At 38.5% G+C, this 22,589-nt stretch overlaps 1 protein-coding gene across 5 annotated transcripts in view; it reads right to left on the bottom strand.

Moving 5' to 3' along the window:
* Window positions 1–22,589, bottom strand: part of MYBPC3 (myosin binding protein C3) — a 98,817-nt gene that overhangs the window by 55,047 nt on the left and 21,181 nt on the right. For 4 of the 5 annotated variants that reach the window (XM_081953398.1, XM_081953400.1, XM_081953399.1 and 1 more), the window contains exons 7-9: window positions 20,109–20,157; window positions 18,963–19,001; window positions 17,510–17,566 (exon numbers count right to left, since the gene is read on the bottom strand). In XM_081953398.1, the coding sequence (XP_081809524.1) occupies window positions 17,510–17,566; window positions 18,963–19,001; window positions 20,109–20,157 (145 nt within the window). Of the gene's footprint in view, window positions 1–6,745; window positions 6,913–9,183; window positions 9,208–17,509; window positions 17,567–18,962; window positions 19,002–20,108; window positions 20,158–22,589 lie in introns of all 5 variants that reach the window. The other variant, XM_081953402.1, reaches the window with a different exon arrangement.

Here is a 22,589-nt window from a genome sequence, read left to right as displayed (position 1 = left end):
GCTGCTGCTGTGTTGCAATATTTTCAGGGAGGGCTTATTTTGGGAGAAGGGCTTATTTTAGAGCATGCACTCAAAAGCCCGATTGGCTTATTATCTGGGGAGGTCTTATTTTCAGGGAAACAGGGTATATTTGCCTTCATTCACACAGGAAGGTCCCAGAGATGATGAGCAGGGAATTGCAGACAGGCAATCAAATATGGAATCAAGACAGCACCTTTCAACATAACCAAGATTGTAAGTGCAAGATAGGGACTGGCAATTGGGGCAGTTAATTCCATGCCAGTATAATTATCTGAAATTCAAAAATCGGGATATAATTATATACAATATGGAAACTTTGACTTTGCACTGAAAAGGATCAAAATAAAAAGTTTGATTTAGCTGAGTTGCGATTAAGCCAAATAATAAGCCTATTCCAGGATAAGGGCTGAAGTCTCTAGAGCACCAAGATTGACTACTGAACTCTGTAATAGGGGCTGGCATCTACCTTAATGCCTCTCAGTTTAGAATTATAAACAGATTGGCCATAATAAAATACACAGCTAGTTCAGTTTCTCCAGGATCATCAGACCCTTCCCCACGATTAAATGTCAATGATTATTAATTCCTTTCCTGGTCTTTAAGCAGTCTGCAATTTGGTAGTTTTGTAAGATTAACAGCCATCTTCCAATCCTAAAATTTGATAGATATATAGATGCTTCAAAGGTTACAATCTGTCTTCATCTGCCTTCACTATCTTTTGATAAATAAACTGATGAAACCTTGTGCAATCAGACAGAATAGCTAACGTTTCTTTTTCAGTGTAAGAATCATTCTTGTCTTCAGTTGTCATAGCTTTAAAGGCATATGATCCTAGTAAACAATCTTGAAGCAATATTGCTCCAGAGCTTCTAGTTTTTGCATGAGTAGGAGTAAACATTTTGTCAAAAATAATATCTCAGCAGGGGCAACCTATTTAACAAAGCCTTAAGCACTGCAAATGTCCTCTCACAGATAATTTAACTGCTAAAATTCAACAACATTGTTGAACTTGTCAGAAAAAATATAAAGTATAGCTATAAATTTAGCCAAACAAGCAACAATCTCTAAACATTTTGGCAATTCTACTTTATTCTGTAAAATACATCTTCCAGTGATAGCTTTGGTTGTAATATTATCAGATTTATAACATTCATACGAAGAATACTACCAAAATAGCTTTGTCTGCCAATCCAAATCCACCTTTTGCTCCATTTAACTCCAGATTTCTTTCTTTCCATCTATTCAATACTTTACCCTTTTATCACGCTTGTTAGATATTCACTCTAACTACTATGGTTTCCACCAAGGTCCTCTGTTCAGGCGGGAACAGAGATTGAATCCTATTGGTTAAGAGGTCTGACAGCTCCCTTTAAAAGGGCTGCTGTCAGAAAAAGCAGTTGCTGGATCGTACATACTGTTCTACTGTTAATAAAGAGTTGTTGTTGCCACAAGCCTGTCTCTGCCTTCTCAATACCCAATCTAACAATGCTCTTGTTTACTTTTGCCCAGTTCGATATATCATCTTACCTATATTAGAATTTTTTAGTACAGTAAAAGTATACAAAATCAAAAGAAGATTAAGGGAAAAACAAAACAGAAAAAGAAGAAAAAGAAAAGAAATTCTAAAGAAAGAATACAGAGAATTAGGATTTCCTCTCTTCCTTCTATTAAGTAATTGCCATCTTTCTCTTTGGCCCCTTTTAATCTCCAAATTAATAAATAATTAATTCAGTCTTTTCTTCTTTCAACAAAAAATCCATTTTAGGCTTCCAGTGTTTTAAAAAATCCCTCTTTATTATTTTTTCCCTCACCAAACTGGTGAACTCTGCCATTTTCACAAGCTCCATTAATTTTATAATCTTCTATTGTAGCAGTGGTGGGATTCATATTTTTTACAACTGGCTCTATGAGCATGGCTTGGTGGGCATGGTGTGGCATGGATTGGTGGGCGTGGCTTGGTGGGTGTGGCAGGGGAAGGATACTGCAAAATCCCCATTTCCTCCTGATCAGCTGGGACTCGGGAGGCAGAGAATAGATTGGGGCTGGGCCAGTCAGAGGTGGTATTTACTGGTTCTCCAGAACTGGTCAGAACCTGCTGAATACGACCTCTATACTGTAGTATTTCATTTTTCTTCCATCTTTGTGCATATAATAATCTTTCTGCAGTTACTGTATGTAATGTAGATTTCCCATATTTTTCTAGTTCATCATCCCTAAAACCCAGTAAAGATAATTCCAGTTTCATTGTAATGTTCATCCACAATACATTTTACATAATTGTATGAATTTGCACTCATTTTTTTTGCTTTTTCACAAGTACACCATGCACATAAGGTTCAAACTGTTTTCATTCAATGCACCACAATGCATTGCTAGAAATCAATATTTGCCTGTTTTGAGCATTGCAATAATTTTATTTACAGTATATAAGTGAAATTATTCACTCAGAACAATTACATCTTTAGCTAATCTAATCCTGATATGTTATCTTTCTGAGTGTTTCAATATTACTATGGTATTGATCCCTAGTAATTTCTCAGAACAATGAATCACTGGAAGGATCTGTGAATTTAATTTATTTGATAAGCAAACACTCTATGAAATATTTTTAAAAATTCTCTTTTACTAAATTTACACACTGTTAACTCTAGATTAACTTTAGCATCAAAACCACTAACTTCAATGTAAAGAAAATCCCTTTGTTCACAAAAGAAGCTCATATTTCCCTAATATTCTTAATTTCTACCCAGGGTAAACTCTTATTCTCATTTTCAAAAACATTTCAAAGATTTAGCTTATAAGGTCATCTAAATATTGATAAACCCAATACTAACACCTGCTGGCATTCATTGAGATTCAGGTAAGTCCCCGACTCCATACTCTGCACGAAGGACAACTATATTAATAGCATTTTTCCCCAATGGCAAGCCTTACTACATCAGTACTTTGTAGTCAAGCATGCATATAGAATAAAATAAAATTATTTATTAGCCAAGTATGATTGGACACAAAAGGAAGTTGCCTCCAGTACCAAAACTCTCAGTGTACATACCAACAACAAAGTCTCATAAGTCATAAATCATAAATTACAAACAGCAATTGATACACCTTAATATACCAATAGGAGAAGGTACTAGGAAAGATGACAGGTGAGAAAGATAAGAAGATGAGAAGGATGAGAAGGATAATAGCAATACAGCCTACTACATGAGTAAACGGGCAGAAGATAGTGTTGTAGGAGTTAGGTATTCAGCAGTGTGATGGCATGGGGGAAGAAACTATCTTTGTATCTAGGTGTTTGGGCATGTAATGCCCTATAACAGTGATGGTGAATCTTTTAAGGCACCGAGTGCCTAAACCAGAACATGCGCATGCATATATGTGCATGTGTGTGCCGGAGAGCCGGAGACCTGAAAATCAGCTGGCTGGTGCACATGCACGCACTGGCCAGCTGGTCCTTGAGGTTCTGGCACGTGCATGTGTGCCAGCCAGCTAGTCTTCATGTGCGCCAGAGCACCAAAAACCTGAAGACTAACTGGCTGGTGCATGCTTGCGCACCGGCCAGCTGGTCTTTGGGTTTCCGGCACTCCAGTGTGCGCTGGCGGGTGCCCATGCACACGCCAGAAACCAGAAGAGTAGCTGGTGACTGTTCTGACCTAGACTTCCCAAGAGCATGAAGCAAACTCCTTATCCTGACAAAAAACACTTATTAATTTACTGTGAATTCTGCTCATTCACATCCAGCAAAGTCTTTCAAAGGAGGATTTACCGTCACAGACCTTATCTGGCTTGGAGAGCTGACAGGCCGATATCTGCAAACCTTGACAAGGAGTCTCAGAGAGTCAAGAACCAATTAAGCGAACTAATTGTCTCCTGCAAACCCCCACTCCCTTTTCGCTCCTCTTTTATTTCCTCCTGGAGGGCCATTCATTGTCCACCTGTGGCCTTACTCCCAAGTTGACCCCAGTTCCCTTTGTCTGGCAACTCTGCGCATGAGCACACTGGGAACAGGCTCCAGCTGTTCATCTGCCTCACTGATGTCTAACTCTGAGGGCAGCTGATAACTGGCATATGGCTCTGGCCCCTTCTCTGCCTCATCAGAGCCTTCCCCAGACTCCCGTGTTCCTCTCCAACCTCCTCACTATCCAAATCTGCTGCCAGCTCCACAGGACACTGGTGGGCCACAACAGTGATGAAGTGTGTGCCCATATAGAGGACTCTGCATGCCCTCTCTGGCATACTTGCCATAGGTTCGCCATCATGGCCCTATAATGTCATCTTGAGAGGAGAAGTTGAAGCAGTTTATGTCCAGGTTGGAGGGGTCTATAGCAGTGGTGGGTTTCAAAAATTTTTGGAACCTACTCTGTGGGTGTGGCCTCCTTTGTGGGAGTGACTTACCGGCCATGTGACCGGGTGGGAGTGGCTTGCGATCTGGTGCGAACTGGCAGAAACCCACCCAGCCCTCTTTCTGGTTCATGCAGTATACAGGTCCTTAATGGAAGGCAGGTTGGTTGCAATTGGTTTTTCTTCAGTTCTAACTATCTGTTGAAGTCTGTACCTGTCCTGTTTTGTTGCTGTGGTGCCAAAATATAATTAGGAATATATATCTCTAACAAAATATGATTACGAACATATTTACTAATAGGAATTCTTGCTGTATTCAAGTCTCCAACACCTTTCCCCACTAGCACTGATAATGTTACCTAGTTTGGGTAATGAAACATCTGTAAGAAAACAACCAAGCACAGAGAGCAGCTAGAAACCCTGCTTTCAACCCTGAGCTACAAATAACCTCCTTCATTGGTTCCTCATCTCTGTTTTTCTTTTGACGTGGTTTAATTCTGTTGCAATCTAGCTAATATTTTGCAGTTATAATGTCTCATTGTTTTTACACAGTCCCAACTTTTTCAGTTGATTCTTTGCTACTTCTCCTCCTCTCCACTTTAAAAATGTACACTTTAACTGAAGGCATTTTCCCACTGTAGCTACCACTTATCTTTATAAAGCAGCCTTTAAATGCTGAAAACATGGATTAAGAGGAGAGTGCATTAAATACCAATTAGCTGGTACCTTGCCTGAAGCTATTGCCATCCGGGAACTACAGAAATACCCTACTCTGTTTTGTTGATGAAATGGAATGGTTGCTATGGGAAGTAGCTGTTGTACAGCCAAGGTAAAATCCCTCTGCGGGCTTTAAAAGAAAGAATGACAAATTGGACAAAGATGGAAAGATTTGATGTTATTTGCAACGTATGGTTGGTGAAGATGGCTACATTTATGATTTTGATGATTGGACAGGCTACATTGTAGAAAGAAGAGAGGTATATTGTAATCATACAGTAAAACATACATAATTGTACTTATAGCTGTTATAAGATTGGAGGCAACTCCCACCCCCATTTTTTTTACTTCCTCCCTCTTTCTTTCACTTTTAGCTTTCTCTTTGATTTCTTACTTTTTATTTTCTTTTTCTCTCTTTATATTGGTTTGTATTAGCAATAGCAATATCACTTAGACTTATATACTGCTTCATAGTTCTTTAGAGCCCTGTCTAAGTGGTTTACAGAGTCAGCATATCTCCCCCAACAATCTGGGTCCTCATTTTACCCACCTCGGAAGGATGGAAGGCTGAGTCAACCTTGAGCCTGGTGAGAGGCGAACTGCCAGACAGCTGGCAGCTGGCAGTCAGCAGAAGTAGTCTGCAGTACTGCATTCTAACCACTGCGCCACCACAGTATTAGTCTTCCTCTTTCTGTATTCAAAAAAATATTTAATAGAAAGAATGACATCTTGAAATGATGCTCTAAAAGCTGAATTGCTATACAAGGAAGACTGGCTTAAGCTCAGAAACTGAAGTTAGTCAAGAGTTTCTACTATGTGAGATCCTTGGTGCTTTCTCAGCTTGGTTTTTTAAAATTTATTTACAGATTTAATTTCCCAACTAGGTTAAAATCACCAGCACTGATGCTGTTATCTGGTTGGGCAATGAAATAGCTGCAAGAAAACAACCAAGTTCAAAGAACACAAATGACCCCACAGTTTGACTCTGAGATACAAATATTCTCTTCTGATGGGAAAACTGTCTGTCACAAGCTTCATAGAACTTCTGTGATTCAAGGAAAACAGCAGCTTTGTGTGGGTTTCCCCATGAATTCCGATGCAGCCAAGAAACAAATTCTGCTCTCAAATCTATTTACTGCATATGAGCCTATATTTGTAACTTCCCCCTAACAGAGATCCCTATAGGGAGGATCAAGGAGAGAGAATGATGGAAGAGTATTACAAGTTTGACCCTTCTTGATATCTGTCATGATATAGCTTGCATATACAAAAGAGAGGAAGCTTTCAAGAGGACAATGCAATATTGCTTTTATTATTTTGGATCATGCCAATAACAATGGCTTATGTACATTGTACATCAACTCCCCAATCTTCCATTCAGCAGTGAGTTATTCTACCCGTCGTTCTTCATTTTATTGGTTTAGCTGGTATTTTTTTCTAAGCTCCCTCTATTATTTATAAATTTCCTCTTTCTTTTCTCCTATCCTTGTCAGCTTTAACTTTCGTTTCTAATTTTATAGAACCAGCTGTTCTTTTCTAGATAATAAATAGTAGGAGAAGACCACAATCTGGAAAAAAATATATAAATTGTTTGCATGGCACACTTCTCTAAAAGGAGAAAATTTACTGTATTTGAATAGTGGAGGAAAACACGTTCTCTTACATGTGCTTTTCTTCTCCTCTTTCTTCATGCGCTTGAGGCGTTTCAACATTCCCCGTAGATCAGTGATACCATATTGAAATGCAATTTTCTCATATTCTGATGGCGGAGCCTTCCGAAGGATTTCCCAGACATCAACCTCTGGCTCTGATTCAACTTTTCCTTCATTTCTACAAAGAAAGGACATGTAGCCTCAGATTATATTTCACTTGAGCAATAGAGCAACATCCAGAATCTTGGTTTCTCTCTTGTCAATAACATTTGGTATTTCAAGCTAGCAACTAATGGTGTGCCTTCTAATTTGCTTGAATTAGATCTTGGGTTTAGACATATGCAGTAAATGTGAAGGGTCTGGATCACTTCAACATTCACATAAGCAAGAGAAACAAGGTGGGAGTAAAAGGTCTGTGGGTAACAGAATGCTGCTGGTTTCCTAACATAGAGCTAGTAATCCTGTATTTTACAGAATGTACAAATGTGGTCTGAATAGCTTAGCGATGAAGAACAGCTGGGCCTTAGTTTCAAATTCTTAAGGTTGTGGTTAAGGAATAGGAAAACATTCTACTTGTTTTGCATGATGGGAAAATCTTCCTTAGTTCTAGGTAAGCACCTTATTTTACAATTAATACTTCAAAAGGTATGTGCCATCCATTGATTCTAAAGATGACTTTAGTCCGAAGGATGCAAGAATTTAACTTTGGATAATATAATTAAATCATGATTGCTTGTTAATTTCATATATATAAAGGAGGAGAGCCTGTGGGTTCAATTCCCTGTAAGGGTATGGCTAGCTGATGAGAGCTAAATAGCTTGAAATAGATCTATACTAGTCTCCCTTTATTTATTTATCAGCACAAATGCAACACAAATGTAACAAAGGCAACATAAAAAATGGCTTTCTGCCTGGATGGCTCCTAGGGTGAGCCGAAAGACAGAGAAGGGAAGCAGTATGCTCCCTCCCATATTTGGGCATACCATGGGTTGTGACACAATACATGAAACAATACACACACACACACACACATATATGCTGGTCTTGTTGTATTCGTGTCTTTTCCCATGTAAGATTGAGATTGTCTTGGCAACGTTTCAATGAGGTCTCACTCGCCATCTTCAGGCTGGGTTTTGGGCTTAAAGTGTGATCGGAGCTGCCGTCTTTCTATAAATCTTGGGGGGCGGGGTATGGAGTGCTGGCTTTGTTTCAGTAAGTGGAGTGATTGGTTGTGTGGTTATATTATGATTGGTAGATTGGTGTTGATTGGTGCTGGCTGTGTGTACATTGATGTTTCATGTTGTAACAGCCTGGGTAGTGGGTGGAGCTCGTTTGTTGACTAGGGCTGTTTTCCAGATGTTTGGTAGGTGGGAGGTATTGTCACGTTTATTCATGTTGTGGGGGTGTTTATTTTGATAGCTTCCATAATTATTCTCTGGTTGAAGTGTTCTGTTTTGGAGATTAACCTGGTTCCTTCAAAATTAATTTCATGTCCTGTAGCTTTAAGGACATGAAATTAATTTAAATTAAATTAATTAATTTAAGGGAGACTTTTATTTTTTATTTTATTTATTGGGCATACCAGGGGTTGTAACACATGCATACATACATACATACATACATACATACATACATACATACATATAGTATTGGTGCTGATAAATAAATAAAGAGAGACTAGTATAGATCTATTTCAAGCTATTTAGCTCTCATCAGCTAGCCATACCCTTACTGGGATTTGAACCTGGGCTGCATTACATATTAGGCAGGTATTAGCCACTAAGCCACAGGCTCTCCTCCTTATCAGCTGAGCCAGGGAAATAGGTATGTATTTGTGTTACAACCCCTGGTATGGCCAAATATGGAAGGGAACTCACTACTCCCCCTTTCTGTCTATCGGCTCACTACAGGAGACCATCCAGGCAGAAAACCATATTTTTTAATGTTGCCTTTTATATTTGTGTTGTATTTGTGTATAAAAAGGCAACATTAAAAAATATGGTTTTCTGCCTGGATGGTCTCCTGTAGTGAGCCGATCTCCTGTAGTGAGCCGATAGACAGAAAGGGGGAGTAGTGAGTTCCCTCCCATATTTGGGCATACCAGGGGTTGTAACACACACACACACACACACACACACACACATACATACATACGTGTGTGTGTGTAATATTTTGTTTGATGTGTTATGAACAAAAACATGAGTTTTCTAAAATATTACATTTTAACACATATTATGACATATGATATCAAACAGAGTCCAGTTCATCAGATGTAAGATTTTAAACCATACAAATGGTAATATATTTATTGGCCTTTAAAGAGCTATATGCTATGACGTTACTTTTTCTTTTATCTTTTTTTTCTCCTTTTTGCTGCAAAAGACAGTTACCTTTCTGGAAAAGTTTTACTGACAATTATCACTGGAGAAGAGATGGAGTGAATGCTTACCGATGTACCGAGCGCAAGAAACTGCTGGACTTCAAAACAATGCCGAGAAACATTTGCAGGAACATGCAGCAGCGTCCCCATAAGCAAGAGAGAGAGCATCAGGAGTTAGTAGTATCAGCAGCCATCACTAGAACAAGCTTCAGCTCCCTTGATAAAAAGTCTAAATATTTACCACACTGAAAAATGGTAGCAGAGAAGCAACTGCACACACAATAATCCAATTCAATGTAGCTTATAGTCTTATAATTTATACCAGTGTCAAAGAGTATGTCACTACTGTGTCTCCCAGAAAACAAGACTCTTATTTGGGGGGGGGGGGGAGGGCTTATTTTAGCGCATGTGCTCAAATTGGGCTTATTATCCAGGGAGATCTTATTTTGGGGGAAACAGGGTAGTGTACTGCTAGTTTTTCTGGATATTGACCTTATTTAAAATATTGACAGCAGCGTACTTGTGCCAAAAATCCTAACCATTTATACCAACTAATGAAATCAGTACTGGCAGTGACTAATGAAGGAGAAAAATCCTGGAGTAATGATAAAAAGTTATATGGAAGCATTGATGCAGTGTGCATCTGCTGTTAAAAAAAAGAGTCAATTTTATGTTAGAGATAATAAGAAACAGTACTGAAAATAGAGATGCCAGTATAATGTCATTATATTAAACAATGAGGTATGCATGCCTGCAATATTTTGTGCAGTTCTGATGATTGCATCTCAAAAAGATATAGTGGATCTAGAGAATCTTACTGCATTCTTTGACAAAGTGACAAAATTAGTGGACTAGAGGAATTCCGTCGATATAGTTTACCTGGACTTCAGTAAGGCATTTAATAAGGTAGACCATAGCCTACTACTAGATAAAGTAGAAGAATGTGGGTTAGACAGCATAACCATCAGATGGATTCGTAACTGGCTGACCAACCGCACTCAACGTGTAGTCCTCAATGGAACTGCATCTACATGGAGGGAAGTATGCAGTGGAGTACCCCAAGGCTCTGTTTTAGGCCCAATACAATACAATAATACAATACAATACAATAGTAGAGTTGGAAGGGACCTTGGAGGTCTTCTAGTCCAACCCCCTGCCTAGGCAGGAAACCCTATACCGTTTCAGACAAATAGCTATCCAACATCTTCTTAAAGACTTCCAGTGTTGGGGCATTCACAACTTCTGGAGGCAAGCTGTTCCACTGATTAATTGTTCTCACTGTCAGGAAATTCCTCCTCAGTTCTAAATTGCTTCTCTCCTTGATTAGTTTCCACCCATTGCTTCTTGTTCTACCCTCAGGTGCTTTGGAGAATAGTTTGACTCCCTCTTCTTTGTGGCAACCTCTGAGATATTGGAATAATGCTATCATGTCTCCCCTAGTCCTTCTTTCTCTTAAGCTAAACATACCCAGTTCCTGCAACCGTTCTTCGTATGTTTTAGTCTCCAGTCCCCTAATCATCTTTGTTGCTCTTCTCTGCACTCTTTCTAGAGTCTCCACATCTTTTTTACATCGTGGCGACCAGAACTGAATGCAGTATTCCAAGTGTGGCCTTACCAAGGCATTATAAAGTGGTATTAACACTTCACGTGATCTTGATTCTATCCCTCTGTTGATGCAGCCTAGAACTGTGTTGGCTTTTTTGGCAGCTGCTGCACACTGCTGGCTCATATTTAAATGGTTGTCCACTAGGACTCCAAGATCCCTTTCACAGTTACTACTACTGAGTATGGTATCACCTATACTGTACCTGTGCATTCCGTTTTTGTTGCCTAAATGTAGAACCTTACTCTTTTCACCATTGAATTTCATTTTATTAGATAGTGCCCAATGTTCAAGTTTGTCAAGATCCTTCTGTATCTTAAGCCTATCTTCTGGAGTGTTGGCTATTCCTGCCAGCTTGGTATCATCTGCAAATTTGATGAGTTCCCCATTTATTCCCTCATCCAAATCATTGATGAAGATGTTGAAGAGTACTGGGCCTAAAACAGAGCCTTGGGGTACTCCACTGCATACTTCCCTCCATGTAGATGCAGTTCCATTGAGAACTACACGTTGAGTGCGGTTGGTCAGCCAGTTACCAATCCATCTGGTGGTGATGCTGTCTAACCCACATTCTTCTACTTTATCTAGTAGTAGGTTATGGTCTACCTTATCAAAAGCCTTACTGAAGTCCAAGTAAACTATATCAACGGCATTCCTCTGGTCCACTAATTTTGTCACATTATCAAAGAATGCAATAAGATTAGTCTGGCATGATCTGTTTTTGACAAATCCATGTTGGCTTTTGGCTATTACTTTGTTTGCTTCTAGGTGTTCGCAAATTCGTTGCTTGATTATTTTTTCCAGAATCTTTCCTGGTATTGAGGTTAGGCTGATAGGTCTGTAGTTTCCTGGATCTAATTTTTTCCCTTTTTTGAAGATGGGAACCACATCAGCTCTTTTCCAGTCCTCTGGTAGTTCCCCGGTGTTCCAGGCCCAGTACTCTTCAACATCTTCAATGATTTGGATGAGGGAATAAATGGGAAACTCATCAGATTTGCAGATGACACCAAGCTGGCAGGAATAGCCAACCCTCCAGAAGATAGGCTTAAGATACAGAAGGATCTTGACAAACTTGAACACTGGGCACTATCTAATAAAATGAAATTCAATGGTGAAAAGAGTAAGGTTCTACATTTAGGCAAGAAAAACGAAATCCACAGGTACAGTATAGGTGGTACCTTGCTCAATAGTAGTGACTGTGAAAGGGATCTTGGAGTCCTAGCAGACAACCATTTAAATATGAGCCAGCGGTGTGCAGCAGCTGCCAAAAAAGCCAACACAGTTCTAGGCTGCATCAACAGAGGGATAGAATCAAGATCACGTGAAGTGTTAATACCACTTTATAATGCCTTGGTAAGACCACACTTGGAATACTGCATTCAGTTTTGGTCACCACGATGTAGAAAAGATGTGGAGACTCTAGAAAGAGTGCAGAGAAGAGCAACAAAGATGATTAGGGGACTGGAGACTAAAACATATGAAGAACAGTTGCAGGAACTGGGTATGTCTAGTGTAATGAAGATAAGGCCTAGTGGAGACATGATAGCATTGTTCCAATATCTCAGGGGTTGCCACAAAGAAGAGGGAGTCAAACTATTCTCCAAGGGACCTGAGGGTAGAACAAGAAGCAATGGGTGGAAACTAATCAAGGAGAGAAGCAACTTAGAACTGAGGAGAAACTTCCTGACAGTTAGAACAATTAATCAGTGGAACAGCTTGCCTCCAGAAGTTGTGAATGCCCCAACACTGGAAGTCTTTAAGAAGATGTTGGATAGCCATTTGTCTGAAATGGTATAAGGTTTCCTGCCTAGGCAGGGGGTTGGACTAGAAGACCTCCAAGGTCCCTTCCAGCTCTACTATTGTATTGTATTGTATTGTAAGATTCAGAGGAGGCCAATAAAGATAAGGAAAGGTTATGTACATTTGGAACTTTTTTGTCTAGGATGGAGGAAAATGAGAGGAGACATGATTGAAGTATAGAAAATTATGTGTGGTGTAAATAAAGTGCCAAAGAGAATCTTTTTTCCATTCCCCAAATACTAGAACCTGAGGTGACCTAATAAAATTAAATCCTGGAAGAATTAGGAAAGACAAAAGGAGGTATTTCCATTTACACAGTGTGTAATTAAACCTTGGAATTTGCTAATAGAAATGGAGTGCTGCTTGCCAATTTATGGAAGTCATGGGGATTGGTCATTTCTAAGTTTGACATCAGTGTGACTGGGAGACAAGTAACCTTCTTTCAGGGGTGGGTTCCAGCAGGCACTACTGCTGGTTCGCTCATGTACATGCTTTGCGCGTGCATGCACTTTGCGCACAGGTGCGTATGCACAGTGGAATTAAATTGTTCTGCGCATGCGCAGAACTGGAAAACAAGATGGCGGCACCTGCGCTGCTGCCCAGGGAACTGTTTCGGGGGCGTGGCAGGCCTGGGTCACTGCTGGTTCCAGCGATCCAGGCCGCCAAACCACTACTGGTTCAGCTGAACCAGTCTGAACCGGTAGGAACCCACCACTGTCTTTGTATATTTGACTGGCCATTGTGAAAACTGGCTTCTGGGTGAGAAGGACAGGGGTATAATCCAATTCTTAATGGTCTTTTCTAAAACAAAGAAAATTCTACCATCTGCCATTCTCTTTTGGAAAGTACAAACACAGCTATTGATTTGGATATTTAATTTATACAGAAGTAATTCAGTTCAAATAGTGAAACTTTATTCTTCAATATAGCAGAGCCCGTGCTAAAGGGACTATTCCAAATCTCATTCAATCATCACTGCCCACTCAAAAGCAATCCTTGCTTTGATTTGGTTTCAATCAAAGTTGGTGAAATAATGAGATTGAAGCCAGATCTGCTCCATTTTAAGAATGATATTAATAAGGGATTCTTCTAACTCCCCTAGCTTGCCACTTAGAAACTAATCCCCAAACTAATGCTTCTTATTGTAAGTGATATAGCAAATAATGCCACAATTATTCTATGATGATGGAAAGAATTAAAACAATCTTTGCCAAACTAAAGTCTCCCATTGTCTTGAACTACAGTTTCCATCACAAATTCACAATATAAATCATATTCCCGTATAGCTTGGCATGAATGTTTTACTTTTTCATCTAGTCCTACCAAGTGCAAACAAGCTACCTAGAAGCTTAAACTGTGAAAATAACAGCATCTGTAGTGACCATATACACCATTGTATATCCCTGCAGTATTCACATGTGCATACCTCAACAGAGGGAGTTATGTAAAATCATGTCATCAGGAGTGATACTATTTGGCATAGTTCTCTCTTGCTCGTGTATTAGAGAGTTTCATTAGGTCCTAACTAACTTGGAGTTATGTGTTCTAAACAACCCTGGGAGTTTAAATTGTTGCAAACAACTAACAAAGGTTTTCCCTATCCTATTGCTTGGATTCTTAGAATGTCAGCTGTCACTCCTAGTAGTTTCTCTCATTGCCTGTCCCACATTGGAGTGACAGCTGTTCCTTCTGCTTGGTCTGTGGCACCTGTATGTCAGTGCCATCTATTCAGACTACCCTGCTGGGAAGTAATACTTCTGAACAGCATAATATAAAATCTCCATTGGAAGGAACTCCAGGAAGAGAGTCATTGGATGAGTACATGCATTTCCAAAAAAGAACATTTCAGCCCTTTGAAAAAAGTTACATAATCTTCCCGTCTCTTTACTGTGATTATGAAACAAAAATACAGGAACAAATCAGTTGCACTATGCTACCATAAGTATTTAAACTGAAACCCTTATTTCCGGAGCCAGGCGAGTCACATTGAAAATAAAATCCATTTAAAAATGAGTAAACTAGTGTTATAACACTAGGTTTTTGAATCCAGTGGGTCTTGCTTTTAAGTGACAAGCTGGAATAATGCCGTTTGAGCAAGTACTGTATCATTTTTACCTGAAAGGTGAGACACTTTCCCCCTCCACCCCCCGAATTTTGCCTTTGAAATAGAGTGCAATAGAGAGAACACTTTAGTTTTCTGAAAGATAATGCAGAGGGCAGATCACTTGATCGAACGTCTTGGGGCATCTAATAGTTTTCCAAGTCACATAAACAAGGCAGATACCCCTGACAACTTATAGCATGGAAATGAACTCAGTAGAATGTACGGTGAATGGATGAGGAAGAATCCATCCCATCACTTCCCTCTAAGTGCTTTACTCTTCTGTGTGTGATCTGGTTGGAAATGAATTCAGCTTAAGAAATCCTTTCCAATTTTTGACCCATTCCTTCACTTTGGTTATAGTCTGTTCTTCTGTTCTTCTGTTCTTTGGTTAGTCTGTTTTTCTGTTTCAACCACATTTGCCACTGCTGCTAAGTGCCTCCTCTGATTGTTTATATTCGCTCCCCACCCCACCCACTCAGGCTGGGAAAGCAAACACCAACTGCTTTCCTTTTATGGGTTGAGAACACAGAGTTTCCATTGATAGGCCTATGTGTAGGCCTCCTCCCCCCTCTCCCCATTTCCTCATACTTGATACCTTCTTGTCTAGTCCAGAGAAAGAAAGAAAGAAAAAAAAAAGAGAGAGAGAAAACTAGCTTATTCACTGCCATAATACATATGGCAAAATATACGTATCTGAGAAAATGGGGAGGCAGAGAGAGGTAACCAGTCCAGATTGGGATTAGAAGTAGGGAAGAGAAGGTTTATATGCTTTTATTTTTTAATCTGCAGTTCCCATTAAAACAAGAATGGGAAATGTTTAGCTCTCCAAACCATTGCTGTGACTCTGGAAGCTCTAACCATGCGACTAAATTTCAGCTGTGCAACTGTGGACAATTAGTACGAGATTTTAGGGCTATGATGGAGGAACAGGAATTTTCTGTCCAGTACCAATAGCTATGGTACTTCTTCCAAATCAGAACTGCTATAGGGTGCAAAGAGGCATTGAAGCCTTTCTAGTGCCATCAGGATCTCAGCCTGTCTCTACTCTTACTAATGCAAATGTATGAAGGATATTGGCCCAGGGTCCATGTACATAGATAAAGGCTGCTTATCAGTTTTTTATATTGCTTATTTAAAAGGCTTCATGTTAGAGAGAGAGAGAGAGAGAGAGAGAGAGAGAGAGAGAGAGAGAGAGAGAGAGAGAGAGAGAGAGAGAGAGAGAGAGACCTTTCCTCTCAAACATTAAGATACAGAACTATTTGAAAATTTTCCTTATTTGATTTTTTTTCTTAAGACTAAACTCAAATAACTTATTTGATAGTATAAGTCATCTTCATTGTAAACATAACCATCCATCAATATAGAATTCCAAACTGCTTACATCCTTCTGGATACTGTGTTTTAGTCTTGCAAATCCTGGAGGGTGGAAATTCACAGTGTTTGGGTTGTGGGAAATGCTCCAACAATTTAGCAGAAATATTTAGAAGTCATTTCAGTTCAACTCTCCTAGAATAGGACTTCCTTCCAATACTAACAGTTTTTAGATTCAATGCTGGTTCCAAATTAGCTATCTTAACATTCCAGTGGAACATATATAATTAATATTAATAAAGACTTTATATTATTTTGCTATGGTTAAAAATAGTTTAGCTACTGAAGTGACATTTATCCCTCCATTCGTTTTTTTCTTCATTAGGTCTAATTGAAAATTATGATAGATTATCATCATAGCAAAATCTGATCTCATTTGAAGGATAATTCTGGTTTTAAATAAAACCAAGCATCAGTTTTTGTCTTATTGTTAATATTTTTACTGCACATTAACATAATCAACTTCAGGCTCAAGCAATACATCATTGCAACAACATAAGTCAGTAACAAGACAAAAACAGCTGACATTTTAAAAGAAGTTGCAATGTAACTTATTGCAGAAAGGCTATTTTAGCTCGAGCTTTTGTGAGACATGATCCATGGATGATTTATAAGCTGCTTATTAAAGAACTTGGTCCGCCTCAGTTACTTCAAGAAGTTAGAAAAATGGTCCTTAGATATGATTACATATATAGAAGATACTCAAAGTTAATTCCCAAATAACCTATTTTGGAAATTATGCAACAAAACCGCTCTGAAGCAGAATATTAAGCAAGCAAATCAATGAAAGTGACTGCTCTATCATCCATTCAAGCTATATTTTAAATAATATCTGAGGTGATTATATATTATGATGTTCCAAAGCACTGAAAAAATGGATGCCTATGTAAACTGCAAACCATACATACTTCATGCAGTTTAAAAGGAATTAATGTAAAATCTTACTCTCTGTTCCAGAATTCCAGGCAAGATTTCCAAGTGGAGATGCAAATCAAAATGCAAAAAGAAGATAAAAAATGAGAGAAGCATGACAGGGACAGAAAAGTAAAATGTTAATGCAGAAAAAAAGGATTCCTGCAATAAGAGAAAATTAGGGAAAATTAAAATTTTCTCATCAGTCTATCAAGTGGCCTTAAATTAACTAATCTTCTTTCTCAGCTTTATATTCTAGATTACAGTGCTATGTTGCTTAGAACTCCTTAGTATCATTGACACACTGAATTGGCCATTTTGGGAATGTTTTGCTTGCATCTACTTTTTGACAAATTGTGTTGCTCAATCAGATGCAACCACCTTAGCTGTCAGTTCTCATGCCATTATAGTCCCCCGGCTTTTTAAATTGGAAATAACAGACATTTGTCCCAGCTGGTAACTTTAAGACATCTCACACCCATTTTTCCCTTCTAGGGAAAATGGATGTGAGAATGTTGCCAAAGCACTTGACATAATTCATTGGTCCCACAAGTGTTTCATCCCATTGTTCTGAAGGGTGAATTGGCTACACAATTACTACTCACCTCTTTCTCAGCAAGGTAGTGAAATCCAACTCTCTGCCTTCATCTTGACCATCCACACTGCATAACAGAGCAAGAATAGGATTCATTTTAAAAAAAGATCAAGGTGAATATTTTGCTTTTATATAATGATGCATAATCATACCAGATTTCCCTAACTTGGAACAGGCACTGAGCAACCAATGCCAGAAGGATGAAAGGAACAAAATCAGGTCTGATTCAAAATAAACTTCAGGAACAACATACACTATATTGCCAAAAGTATTCGCTCACCCATCCAAATAATCAGAATCAGGTGTTCCAATCACTTCCATGGCCACAGGTGTATAAAATCAAGTACCTAGGCATACAGAGTGTTTTTACAAACATTTGTGAAATAATGGGTCCTCTCAGGAGCTCAGTGAATTCCAGCGTGGAACTGTGATAGGATGCCACCTGTGCAACAAATTCAGTCATGAAATTTCCTCACTCCTAAATATTCCACAGTCAACTGTCAGCTGTATTATAAGAACGTGGAAGTGTTTGGGAATGACAGCAACTCAGCACGAAGTGGTAGGCCACATAAACTTGTCCAACATCAGCGTGTGACCTCACAAATGCGCTTCTGGAAGAATGGTCAAAAATTCCCATAAACACACTCCTAAACCTTGTGGACAGCCTTCCCAGAAGAATTGAAGCTGTTATAGCTGCAAAGGGTGGACCGACGTCATATTGAACCCTATGGATTAGGAATGGGATGTCACTTACAGTAAGTTCATATGCGAGTAAAGGCAGGTGAGCAAATACTTTTGGCAATATAGTGTGTATTGAAGAGAAGGTTGAAACCACTAACAGTGGAATAGCTAATTAATAGATAAACATGTCCTGCGATCAATCATTTAAGAATGATTAATGTGGCATTTTCATGCTGAAATTAGCCATAAGTAACAATTAGCATTATGTCAATTTTCCAAAACTAATCAGGAAACCTAACAAAAATCCCAGTGAATGCATTCTTCCTCAATATGGTAGCCACTGAAGACAAAGGGATAGTAGTGATAATGTAGTCATAAAAATATTAAGCTACTTTGAAAGGAAAGCAGGATTGCTATTATGCACCTGAAACTTCAGGGCAGACTTCATATGGGAGCATGGCAAATATTTCATTAATAAAAGCAATCCATACTTTAGGGATTTATAGGTGAACAACGAGCAACATCAACGTTCTTTATAAAGTCATTGGTTTTTTTAGCATATTTGCCAGGCATTTTGTTATTCTACAAAGGAATCTGTGTCTCATGTTGGCCTCATACAGAAATAAGTTCATATTTATTTCCGTGCGAGCTAATTCAAAGTGACAATAAAGTTAGTCTAAGTCATTTGTCCATGTTAGGGCCTGTAGTTAAATTTTGTTTAAAGTCCTGTTTAAGTGACAGCTCACAATGGTGATCAATGCTGAATACTGAAAACCAGGTACCTGCATGCTGATGTCCACTTTCCTCCTCCTGCTGTGCTCCTAAATTAGAATTATACAAAGAATTTAAACAAAGACATTTTCTTTCTGCTGAAAAAAAAATCCTTACCTAAATTTCTAATTCTCTATCCTGCTTTAAAAACTATATTGATCAATTTATGACCCTGTACACAGGAACTATCTTATCTTTTAATCTCTATAGAAAATTTGGGGTGATTTGTTGTGGTAGCTGTTGTTGCTGTTGTTGTCTCTTGTTGTTTATAAATGCTTCTGATAATCGGGATACTTCCAAACAAACCAAGTGATTTCCCCCATTTTTTCCATTTCCTCTGTAGCTTCGCCCTGATAGGAAGCATTTATCAGAAGTATTGATTCCCATGCTAAAATTTAAAATTATGTTTTATCAATACTCAAATTATAATTCCTACTTGAAAAGGTTTTTGCTATTTTGGACCACACACACGAACGTGGCTGTTAGATTAGGATGTGCACAAATGTGCCTTGTGCTTGAATCACTTGGCTAGAGACCTCAGTTTTAGAAATTGGGCTAATTGCACGATTCCTTGTGCTGTGTTAGGAACTCTCAGCATGCTCCCACATTGGTTTATGCTATGAGCGCAAATCTGGAGTGCAGATTTAGCCAGTGACACTCTGTTGGATTTATACATCAGTTTTCTAGAAGCTTTGTATGTGGTTATCATACAACGTTATTGTATTATTATTTCTATTTCTATTGTATCTATTATTTCTATGTGTGCACCTACGTTTGATTACTGTTGAATCAGGATTTCCAAAGTAGAGTGACCTCAAGGAATTTATTTAATCTAGGGCACTGGTTCCCAATGTGGGGCCCATGCCCCACAGGGGGGCAATTTGTTTTTTAATGGGGGCAATTTGAACCTTCTTTAAACCACGTTAATGGCCTTTTAGGCTTCCTCCACATGAGTAGATTTCACTTTTTAAGTAAAGTAAGAATTATATGTCATGGGGGGGAGGGGAATCAGGATTTTAGAAATGCTTAGGTGGGGGATGGTCAAAATAAGGCTGGGAACCACTGATCTAAGGAAATATTAATAGCAACCATTTTGTTTCATTCAGAGTTGTCTCTTTCATTGGCAAAGTGGGATAAACATTGGTGATAACACTCACGTCCGCCGAAATGCTGATCGGATGTCCAGGTCAGCTGTGGCAGGTGCCTCTGTGATTATACAGAAAATGGTAATAACAATAAGACAATATTCAATGGCAACTTATACTTCCTTCCCAAACTTACATTTGGGTTCTTTGGGGATTTTTTTTGGTACAATTTTTAATGTATTCATCTGGAGGTTAAAATTTCATGCAATAAGGAAAATCCTAGTCTTGCTTAATACTTAGAAAAGAGACTACTTCAAAATCCCAGGCCTACAGGCTAGACTTAGAGATGAAAACATATTGCATAAGAAAGCAGTAGCAAACCACTTCCATATTATTACCAATTGCTAAGAAACTATGTAGATACATCATTTGGACACCAGAAGTCATATTCAACTTGAAGATTTTACTTTTAAGGGACAGATAGAACATTTAGATTTAGGACAATCCAAATGTTGATTTTACTTTATATAAATACAGTGAGTGTGATATCCTTATAGCAGCCCGCAAAATGACATGCTGATGGAGATGAGGAGAGTTTTGGTTGGTGATGGAATTGAAGTCACATTGAGCTGAAGGTCATTGAGTGGAAAAAATCTGCTTCTCCATGAAATTCCTTTAGACAAATATTAGGTCCTGTTAAGCAAAGTCAAAATTATGGTTGAGATCTTTTTCCAAATCCTGACTAATTTCTAAAATTAGGCAAGTTTCTATGTTTAAATCAAGCTACAGAAATGAGCAACTTATTGTTTCAAATCATTTGTGGGAAGAGGTTCTGCATGTGGTAGCAGGCATTTTCCCTTCCTCTTTTGGGGTTGGGCCTTAGAGAAAACAGAATGAGTAGTCTTACATTCAATTTACTTTTGCTGAATAAACAATCTAACATTGTTAGAGATGCAAAATTAATTTGAATTTGGTTTGCTTGTAATCACAGCAGTTTTAATGCTTTCAACATTTAAAAAAATAATAGGTGATCTGTTTTGTAATTGGATTACAAATTAAATTGCAGAAATACAATTATATCATCTTACAATACAGATATGTATTGATAGGCAGAAGATAGGCTTAAGATACAGAAGGATCTTGACAAACTTGAACATTGGGCACTATCTAATAAAATGAAATTCAATGGTGAACAGAGTAAGGTTCTACATTTAGGCAACAAAAACGAAATCCACAGGTACAGTATAGGTGGTACCTTCCTCAATAGTAGTAACTGTGAGAGGGATCTTGGAGTCCTAGTGGACAACCATTTAAATATGAGCCAGCAGTGTGCAGCAGCTGCCAAAAAAGCCAACACAGTTCTAGGCTGCATCAACAGAGGGATAGAATCAAGATCACGTGAAGTGTTAATACCAATTTATAATGCATTGGTAAGGCCACACTTAGAATACTGGACCCAGTTTTGGTGGCCACGATGTAGAAAAGATGTGGAGACTCTAGAAAGAGTGCAGAGAAGAGCAACAAAGATGATTAGGGGACTGGAGACTAAAACATATGAAGAATGGTTGCAGGAACTGGGTATGTCTAGTTTAATGAAAAGAAGGACTAGGGGAGACATGATAGCAGTGTTCCAATATCTCAGGGGTTGCCACAAAGAAGAGGGAGTCAAACTATCATCCAAGGCACCTGAGGGTAGAATAAGAAGCAATGGAAACTAATCAAGGAGAGAAGCAACTTAGAACTGAGGAGAAATTTCTGGCAGGACAATTAATCAGTGGAACAGCTTGCCTCCAGAAGTTGTGAAGTCTTTAAGAAGATGTTAGATAGCCATTTTTCTGAAACGGTATAGGGTTTCCTGTCTAGGCATGGGGTTGGAGTAGAAGACCTCCAAGGTCCCTTCCAACTCTGCTATTGTATTGAGTAGGACAACTAATATTCATATATCGAATTGAAACTGCAACTGAATTACATTGCTTCGTGTCCATTGTCTCTAAAATAATCTGAGATGAAATTCCTTCAATGCATACCTTCTGAATGGATAAGCAGGTTAAAATTGCCATTTTATAGTTACTTACCTGGGAGTAATTTCCAACTTAAGTGGAGCTTAATTTGAGATAGGTAAGCCTTGAATTGTACAAGACTTTGCTTGTACATTATCCAATTATCTTGGAATTTATAAAAATCCTGGTTCAAAATACCGACATTTGGGGGGTGGGTGGGAAGATCCATGGACATATATTTTTAAATGTAATGAAGCTGAAATTTCCTTTGTAAAATTTTAAAAATAAAAATTAACATGGAAATACCATGAAACTGACTTATATGTAAACACTGAAAATGAGAGTCCATAACTAAATACATAAATAATTAAAAGGAAGTTTTTTCATTTCCCTCTTGTCCCTTCTCCAAAACCCTATTTTAGTCAGACTTTATCAATCCTTTTCTGAGTAAATATTTTAATTTGATGTGTATTTTCTCCCAGTGCATGCCTTATACAAGACACATCATTCAGCATGAAATAATAGTCATTATCATTACTATTATAATATTATA

Source organism: Natrix helvetica, assembly GCF_964273705.1.
Source record: "Natrix helvetica genome assembly, chromosome: 1".
Classification (NCBI taxonomy): Eukaryota; Metazoa; Chordata; class Lepidosauria; order Squamata; family Natricidae; genus Natrix; species Natrix helvetica.
The sequence above is the reverse complement of the archived record's forward strand: the minus strand, read 5'-3'. Positions and strand labels throughout refer to the sequence as shown.